Source organism: Lonchura striata, chromosome 7 (genome assembly GCF_046129695.1).
Source record: "Lonchura striata isolate bLonStr1 chromosome 7, bLonStr1.mat, whole genome shotgun sequence".
NCBI lineage: Eukaryota > Metazoa > Chordata > Aves > Passeriformes > Estrildidae > Lonchura > Lonchura striata.
Window position 1 is genome coordinate 18,647,157 of NC_134609.1, and position 8,796 is coordinate 18,655,952.

The 8,796-nt window shown below is 58.6% G+C and overlaps 1 protein-coding gene across 1 annotated transcript; it reads left to right on the forward strand.

Annotated features, from left to right (window-relative positions):
* The first annotated feature begins 4,379 nt into the window (after positions 1-4,379).
* GOT1 (glutamic-oxaloacetic transaminase 1) lies at positions 4,380-8,577 on the forward strand. The gene is made up of 9 exons (XM_021536430.3): positions 4,380-4,588; positions 4,896-5,077; positions 5,629-5,752; positions 5,930-6,042; positions 6,233-6,337; positions 6,894-7,044; positions 7,180-7,345; positions 7,456-7,598; positions 7,879-8,577. Exons 1-9 carry the CDS (start codon positions 4,474-4,476, stop codon positions 8,016-8,018), a joined length of 1,239 nt encoding a protein of 412 aa, XP_021392105.1. The 5' UTR covers positions 4,380-4,473; the 3' UTR covers positions 8,019-8,577.
* Positions 8,578-8,796: the final 219 nt, after the last annotated feature.

Genomic DNA, 8,796 nt, shown 5'->3' on the forward strand with positions numbered 1-8,796 from the left:
ATGCTCTCCGGGATGCTGACATGGCTGCTGGCCGGGATGCTCTCCGGGATGCTGGGATGCTCTCCGGGATGCTCTCCGGGATGCTGGCCGGGCTGCTCTCTGGAATGCTGGCCGGACTCTGGCCAGCCCTGGTGCAGCAGGAAGGCGGGGCAGGGCCCCCTCCAGCCCTGACGGTGCCCCTCGGCAGGACCTGCAGCCCCGGCTGCCACCAGGGCCGGTGCCATCAGCACTCTCAGGCGCTGACAGATGGACCCACGGACCCGGCAAGGGGCTGGCGGGGGCCGGAAACTCCTGATCCCTTTTTATCTGTTCCTCAGCCTGCTCTCTCATCTCCCTGTCATGCTCTGTGTCTCGCCTGGTATCTCACGTTCCTATTCCTGTGCCCTGCTGGCTGCTGGGGCTGCCCAGCCTCCCAGCACCCTGCGGCCAGGCACAAGCCCCAGGCTCCCACATGCCAGCACAGGCTGAGGCTCTGGACCACCCTCCCCTCGGACCTGCCTGGCTTGGTGCCTGCAAGCACCACCAGCTCTGAGCAAAGGAAGGCATCACAGATGGCTCCATCCCGTGTCTGCATGCTGAGCATCAGCTGCAGCAGGAGGCAGGTGCTTGGGACAGGGCTCCATGGCTGCTGTGCATTGCAGGTTGGAGTGGGAGGGAAGGATCAGGCCCAGCTCAGTATGCTGTGAGGTCAAGGAGCCTTGCTGCTGTCTTCCTCAAATGTACCCCCTGCTCCTGGGCCAGGATCCAGCTCAAAAATAATTGTGAGTATTTCACTTGGCTCTCATGACATCCCCAATCCCCACTGCTCCATTGCAAACCCACTGTCCCAGCTGGGCAGGGTGGCAGTGGAGGGGTCAGAATCCCCAGTTAATGTAGCTGCCCCTAAATGCACTGCCAGAGATCAGCTAATCTGATAATTACAGCAACAAAAGCCATTTAGACAAACCATGACCTGACCTCTGGAGCTTGGAATGAAAACATTTTACCCTCCTCTGTCTGGATCCTGCACTGAGAAAACATCTGTATTTGGAGGATGCTGGGAAAACAGCCCCCGCACGGCACCCGCTGGGGACAGCCTCAGCTCTGCTCCGTGCCACACACTGCTTGCACCCAGCCTCGGACTGGCATGGGCAGGCTGCTAAACCCTTGCTGTGAGGCCAAGATCGACAGTGACCCAGTACTGGGCAGGGCACTCTGGAGAGGATGAGGCAGAGGCCAGAGGGGTGTAAAGGTGAATTTTATGAGAAGGAGTGAATGGGATGGGGTCAGTGAAGCTCACCCTCTTAAAAAGGGCTTTTTTCCAAGACCACGTGAGGCTTGATGGTGTGGGGAGGCCATCGCCTGGTCCCCAGTGGTCCCTGTGTCCCTGCAGCAGGGTGAGCTCTGCAGGAGCCAGGCTGGCTGCTGAGCCCCCCTGCCTCTGGCTCCCAGGAGGAGCTGAGTGCGGGGGGCCCTGTCTGCATGCGGCACGGCCCTGCGTGCCCGGGGGCTTCTTCGCTCTCTGTAAGGTGTGCAAGCTTTCCCACTGAGTGGCAGGTCATTGCTGGCTGTCAGTCCAAGGCAGGAGATGAAGGGAGGGATGCCTCAGGGCTGGCTCCCATGTTCCTCCTGCTTTTACATACATGTTGGTGGCACCCTTTGTGTAGGCTGAGGAGATGAAAGCTCAGGGCCAGAGGGATCTTGCTAACGCAAAGCCACCCAGCTCGGGGGCCCGACAGCCTGTTGCTTTGTCTCTTATTGTCTCATTCTTGCATCTCTTCCCAGCAGAGTTCCACTCCGTGCCGTCAAGGGCACGGGACACCGGCTGAGCCAGAGGCACCAAGCGCTCTGGCAGGTAACTCCTGCTGGGTCAGCGACCCCGGCCTCGCAGGCACAGGCAGCAGCACAGACGGTTTGCACCAGACTGGCAGCACTGAGCTCACACTGCCCAGGAGCTCCTGAGGAAGGGGAACAAAATGGTCCTGATTTGGGGAAACTGCATTTTTTCCTGCAACGAGCACTGCTCAGCCTGCTCTGGCAGTCCCAGGCAGCAGCTTGGTGCAGCCAGCTTGGCAGGCAGCACCCCCGTGCCTTTGTGACTTCCCTGTTCTGCACTGGGAAAACACTTGGCCATGTCCCCAAGTATCCCAGTGCTCTTTGGAAAGTGGTAGGATTAGAAACCAGTAAGTGCAGTGAGAGCCTGATAGTCTGGGGACTCCCTAGCACTTCTGTCTGCTCCAGAAATAGGATCTGTCTGTTTTTCCCATTGCAGCATTCCACTTGTGCAGTGCTTTACTCTTTGTGAGCAGAAAACATGATTCACCCTGCAGTGGGCTACCCCAAGATCCCTCTGATGCCCTTGTTTTCTTCAGCTGCCTCCTTGCCCAGCATCTCTAATTTAGCAGAATCCACTGACCTTGAGAAACCCAAGAGTTCTTCATCCAGTTGAGATTAGAGTTAAGATTAGGGCTATAGTTAAGGGTATAGATTTAAGGGTAGGGCTAGGGTTTAGATGCCCTGACAGCAGCTTGGCCAGGTCAGGTGTTTACAGAGGTTCACAACTACTGCAGAGAGCAGACCTCAAGCCCTTTTGTGGTTTCCATGCAGCTTTTTTCTCAAGGCATAAATGAAATTTTGTCCTAGTTGGACTAAAAACATCACCAGGGCCAAAGCTTTGGTCTAGCACTCCTGTTTTTCTCCTCTGCCTTTCTCATTATTTTGTTTCCTCTGAAGGCAGAAGTGCTGGCACGCTACTGTGGCGACAGACAGCTCTGCCTCTTCCCCACTCTCATGCTAAGCAGAAAGTGCACTGCGCAGTTCTTCAGGTGCTGCCCAGAGCCGGGGGAGGCGAGGGCTGTGCCCCTGGGCTCCCTCCTGGGCAGCCGGGCTGTGGCGCCACCTTGGGCATGGAAGGGGCCAAGGATCCAAACTGGTTTTCAGAGGGATCTAGGCTGGGTTACCAAAGGGAGTGTATAGCACTGGTTGTCTGCAAAAGCATTTGGGAACAGCATGGCCTTTCCCGCCCCGTACCCCCGTGTTTTATGTCACAAAGTGAGGTGTTTGGGGTGTATGTCACGCTGACGGAGCTGTTATTCGAGACGTCCTTCCCGTCTCCCACAAATCCTTTCCTAGATATAACAGGGTTGCGGGCGGATTCTCACAAACTTCAAAAACTCCTCGAGACAGGTGGCAGGTTCCTAACGGAGACGGCCACGCACCGGCAGGCACCGACCCCTATCCCCGGGAAGGTGTGGGGGCAGCCACGGGTTGGACGTTCGAGCAGCCCCAGGCCGAGCCGGAGCCGTGGGTGCCGCTCCCCGCGGGGGTTGCGGGATGGGCGGCGGGTCGGGCGCCGGGACGGGAGGCGGGATGGGCGGCGGGACGGGCGGCGGATTGCATCCCGGGATGGGCTCCGGGACGGGCGGCGGGATGCGCAGGCCGGCTCTGCCCCCTGCCGGCACCGCCCGGCACCGCCGCAGCCCCGACGGCGGCCGTGCCCAGGAGCCCCGGGGGTCCCCGCGGGGCTGGAGGGCGGCCCGCGGGAGCCGCGGAGCGCCGGGGGCATCGCGGGAAGCGCTGTGCCTGCGCGAAGGGCGTGCAGTTTGCAGAAGGGCGCTGCGAGGAAGACCCCATGGATCAGAGCCACATCCCGAGCTAAGCAGTGGCAGCGGAGACCCGCACAGGTGACCCTGGGATTTCCTCGGGGCTGGGCGGTTCTCGGGGGTAAGCCCACAGCCTATGGCCTGGCTGTGAATTAGCGAAGTGCCTTTGGAAACACCCACCGGCCTCACAGCGGTCCCCGTCCCGCACCCGCGTCACCGCAGCCCCGGGGTGCCCCGGGCGCTGCGCCCGGACCCGTCACAGCTGGGCACGGCGCCCCGACACCTTCCCGCACCCCCGAGCCTCGCAGCCGGCAGCATCCTGCACCCGGGGCACAGCACCCGGGGCTGCCTTCACCCCGGCTCTGCGCTCCAGGGTTGATCTGCGGCTCCGGGTGCCCAGAGGGGACTGTGCCGTGCCCCCGAGCACTGCGCCCCCGAGCGCTGCCGCAGCGCCGCCTTGGGCACGGCGTCCCCCGCAGCACCCCGTACTGCCCGGGGCATTGCCCTCCGGGACACCCCCATCTCTGCAGCTGCGGGAGCGCCCCGGCACCGGGCGCCGCACCGCCGGTGGCGGCTCTGCGCGGCCGCCCGCGGGCCCGGCCCCGCGCGGAGCGGAGCGGCGGCAGGGGGCACGGCCGGCTGTGGGCGGGGCCTGCGTGCTCGCGTCCCCGCGTCACCGCCCGCGCTCCCCGCCGCCATTGGCCGCCCGCGCGGCGCCGGGGGCAAGGCGGGGCAGCCATTGGCCGGAGGCGGGGGCGGGGTCGATCGCGGCGCGGTGATTGGTCAGGGCCAGCGGCGGCCCCGCCCCGCCGGTGAAGGTGAGCGTCTCCTCCAGCGGCGCGCGCCGCCCGCGCGGAACCGGAGCGGACCGGTACGCAGTGCCCGCGCCGCCATGGCCGCCTCCATCTTCGCCGCCGTCCCCCTCTCCCCGCCTGTCGCCGTCTTCAAGCTCACGGCGGATTTCCGGGAAGACAGCGACTCGCGGAAGGTCAACCTCGGCGTGGGCGGTGAGTCCGTGGTTTCGTCCTGCTCGGCGGGGCCGTTCCGCGCGGCTCGGGCCGGTCGGTGCCCTTGCGGAGGTTTCCGCACCTGCCGCGGCGGCCGGGTGGCGGCGGCGGGCTCCGAGCCCCAAAGGTCACCGGGCCGCGGCGAGCGCCCGGCCGGGCGCGGGGCGGGGCGGGCGGCGAGGTCCAGCGGGCGTCAAGGTCGCGGGGCCGTCCGGGCCGCCGTGCTCGGTGTCCCGGGCAGGACCCGCGCGGAGCCGGGCGCGCAGCGGCCCCCGGTGCAGTAAGGACGGCTCTCCCTTTCCCGCAGCCTACCGCACGGACGAGGGGCAGCCATGGGTCCTGCCGGTGGTGAAGAAGGTGGAGCAGATGATCGCAAACAACAACAGCCTGAACCACGAGTATCTGCCCATCCTGGGCCTGCCCGAGTTCCGGGCAAACGCCTCCCGCATCGCCCTGGGTGATGACAGCCCTGCCATCAAGGAGAACCGGGTAAGTGGTGGACAGGGAGCACTGGGGTCCCTGCGGTGTCTCTACAGCAGACTGAGTAGAAGAGTGTAAATTTGTAAAGGTCCTGCATTTCTGCATTTTGGCAGGATTTGGGTGTTTCTCAGACGTGGACTTTCTTGATTGTAGCTTACTTGATGAACTCATGCACTTGAAACTGTTTGTGCGAGTAGTTGTGGTTTTGGGGAAAAGCCGAATGTGGCCTATGATTGGAATCTGTGTTTTCCTTCATCTTTTAATAGCTTCCCCGCAGGAAACACAAGTCAGATAATACACCACCTATCCTGAAATAAACTACTAGCTGAGAATCTGTTCTGTGCCAAAATGTAACAGGAATGGCTGGAGTCTATTTATAATGGTAGAAGTTGTCAGGATGGGCCTGAGCACTGAAGGAGGTTGAACACCACTGGAAGGGGATGGCATTCTGACTGAGCTGACCCCAGGGGGATCCTCACTCTTGCAATCACCTCTGCTTTCCACGCACTGCTAGCAGTGCTCACCTGGGCGGGCAGTGCTGGCAGGTGTCTCTGTTGCAGGTGGGGAGTGTTCAGTCCCTGGGTGGGACGGGCGCTCTGCGGATCGGCGCAGAATTCCTGCGGCGCTGGTACAACGGCAACAACAACACGGCCACCCCCGTCTATGTCTCCGCTCCGTCCTGGGGTGAGTGCTGCTCTCAGGGAGCCCTGTGGGTCAGTGAGTGAGGGAGGCACAGCCCTGCCCCTTGCAGGGGCCTGGGCAGTGGGGGAGCAGCCTTCTCATGTGTGAGGTGCTGGGGCTGGAGAAGGCAGCTTGCTGGAGATAGGGTGTGTTTTTCTGAGAAATTACTTCTTTCCTCAGAGAACCACAATTCTGTGTTTATGGATGCTGGCTTCAAAGATATTAGAACCTACCACTACTGGGATGCTGCCAAGAGGGGTCTGGATCTCCAAGGGCTGCTGGGTGACATGGAGGTGAGTAAAACTGCCATGGGATGGGCTGAACTTGGTGCTGTACTGTCAGTATCTGCAGCTGGCTAGGCCTTGGTGTGCTGTGCTGGGAAGTGGATCACTGCAAAAGACGCTGTTGTTGCCCAGAGCAGCTCCAGGCCTCTCCTTAGTGTCATCTGTGTGTGTGTGTGACCAAGATGTGTTCTCTCCTCAGAATGCCCCAGAGTTCTCCATTTTCATCCTCCATGCCTGTGCACACAACCCGACAGGCACAGACCCTACTCCCGAGCAGTGGAAGCAGATTGCTGCTGTCATGAAGGTATGGGCTGCTCCTGGGGCTAAAGCAATACTGAGGGGGCAAATAGCTCTTGAGCTAGCCAGAACATTTGCATCTGAAATGGGCTTTGAGGGAATGGCATGAGATGTAGCAGAAGCTGAAAGAGTCCCACAACGCAGGTGTTGAAGGGAGAGGTGGACAACAGAATGTGGTTGTCTGTGCTCAGAGGAGAAATGCACTGCAGTTCTTGTTGTGCCTCCAAGTTCTTGTTTTCACACTCTAGGGAGTGGGCTGTAGTGAGCTTTCTCCTGCTGGAAGAATTATGTGCAGGCAGGTGCTGGATAGTAGCATGTGAAGTGGTGCACTTTTTATGTTCTTAAGTGCAGTTTTCTCCTGCATTGACTTTTATTGACCACTTTAGTCTTTCTATTCTTCTACCCCAGTAGAAAAAGTACTTCAGTCTGGTGTTGCTGGACCATGTTTGCTTTGAATTCACACAGGAACTCCATGGTCATTTTTCCCTCCTACGGGTACTGTGGGGGGTAAAAAGAGAGGTTGTGGGGAGGGCATTTCCCTCTAACACTGTTCCTCCTTGCAGCGCCGGAGCCTGTTTCCATTCTTCGACTCAGCGTACCAAGGGTTTGCCTCTGGCAGCCTGGAAAAGGATGCCTGGGCTGTGCGATACTTTGTCTCCGAGGGCTTTGAGCTCTTCTGTGCACAGTCGTTTTCCAAGAACTTTGGGCTCTACAGTGAGTGTCTGGCAGTAAGCTGGCCCAGTAGCATCATACCCAGACAGATGGGGCTGGCATGCTGAGGGGTGGGGAATTCTCTGCTTTGCCACGACGTGTGGAACCAGTGGCTTACATCTCTTGGCATGTCCACAGATGAACGGGTGGGGAACCTGACCGTGGTGGGGAAGGATGCAGACAACGTGCAGCGTGTGCTGTCCCAGATGGAGAAGATCGTGCGCACCACTTGGTCCAACCCTCCCTCCCAGGGAGCGCGCATCGTGGCAACCACACTTTCTTCCCCACAGCTCTTTGATGAGTGGTACGTGTTGCCAGGGCCGGTGGGAGAGAGGGAAGCTGCCTCCCTGAGGGTCCAATGGCTTCAAACCAAGTGGGTGCCCATCCTCATGCTCTGCTTCCTGCCTGCTGCAGGAAGGGCAATGTGAAGACAATGGCAGATCGGGTCCTGCTGATGCGGTCAGAGCTCCGGTCTCGGCTGGAGGCCCTTGGGACCCCAGGCACCTGGAACCACATCACAGAGCAGATCGGCATGTTCAGCTTCACAGGCCTGAACCGTAAGTATCAAAGGCCTGTTGAAGGGAGGTTTGGGTGGGGGCAGTTTTGCTGAAAACTGGGTGAACTGGGCTGAAGCAGTCCAAGCTGTTATCTCTCAGTCTCACTGGAGTTTTGGCATCACTGCGTCTGTGGCTGGGGAGGGATGAAGCATCACACAGTATTTTAGTGGCCAGTGCTTAAACTTTCCTGCTTGTTGTGAAAGATTCAAGCATTCCTGACTAGTTCTTTTTTCTGAGCTGTGGGTATCTGCTCTGACCTGATGTCCAATTTTTTCCCCAGCTAAGCAGGTGGAGTACATGGTCAAGGAAAAGCACATCTACCTGATGGCTAGTGGGCGCATCAACATGTGTGGTCTAACTACCAAGAACCTGGACTATGTGGCCAAGTCCATCCATGAAGCTGTCACAAAAATCCAATGAAGCACATGAACAACCAAACTTAAATGAAGTCACCAAAGCTATAGTGTGTAGTCCATGTCTTTCTCTGCTCATGGCTTGCCTTTTCCCACACCTCTTGGGGTTTAATAAAGATGGGAGGAGTAACTCAATCAGGCATAATGGTGTTCTAACATTTTTTAAGTAGTCCTTGCAGTATGGTAAGCCAGTGCCCCCAGGAGGTGGGGGTAGCATGAGCCACCTTGGCTCTTGTTTCACAACAGCAGCCTGGTCTCCAGGCCCTTAGAGCTGCCTCTTTAGCATGTCCTAATCAACTCCATGTAACTGATCATTTTGATCATGGCAAAGTCTGGTGCCAGTGCAATGCACTGTGTGATAACAGCACAGAAGTTGGGATCTCACATGACTTGTGAACTAATGTCACACAGTAGTATTTTAGGGAGAGGTAAAGCTGTTGCTAGCTTCTCTCCACCCATCCCACCCCTTCCCAATTTCTGAGCCTTATATGAGCAAATATTTGTAATTGTGATAATTGCTTCTTTGTGTTGCCGACATGAAATTAAACCTTTGTCTCTGAACACTACCCCCTGCCTTGTGTGACGTCGTGTGTTCAGACCATACTAACCTCTCCCCAGGCTCAGGTTAAAGCCTCAGCACCCTGGTTTGTCTACTTACTTGGTTTGTTTCAAGGCTGTACCTTTCTCTCTCAGGGTGTGTTGCATCTCTGGTAATCACAGCCACTACTAAAAGGGGAGCCTGACTGGGAAAGTGTTGTTGAGAGGTCCCTGTGACTACATGAAGC

Coding starts and splice junctions, on each gene's coding strand:
- GOT1 (XM_021536430.3), top strand. CDS start 4,474: ATGGCCGCCTCCATCTTCGCCGCCGTCCCCCTCTCCCCGCCTGTCGCC. Junction 5,078..5,628: donor CTGCCATCAAGGAGAACCGG/GTAAGTGGTGGA, acceptor TCTCTGTTGCAG/GTGGGGAGTGTTCAGTCCCT. Junction 7,346..7,455: donor CCACAGCTCTTTGATGAGTG/GTACGTGTTGCC, acceptor TGCCTGCTGCAG/GAAGGGCAATGTGAAGACAA.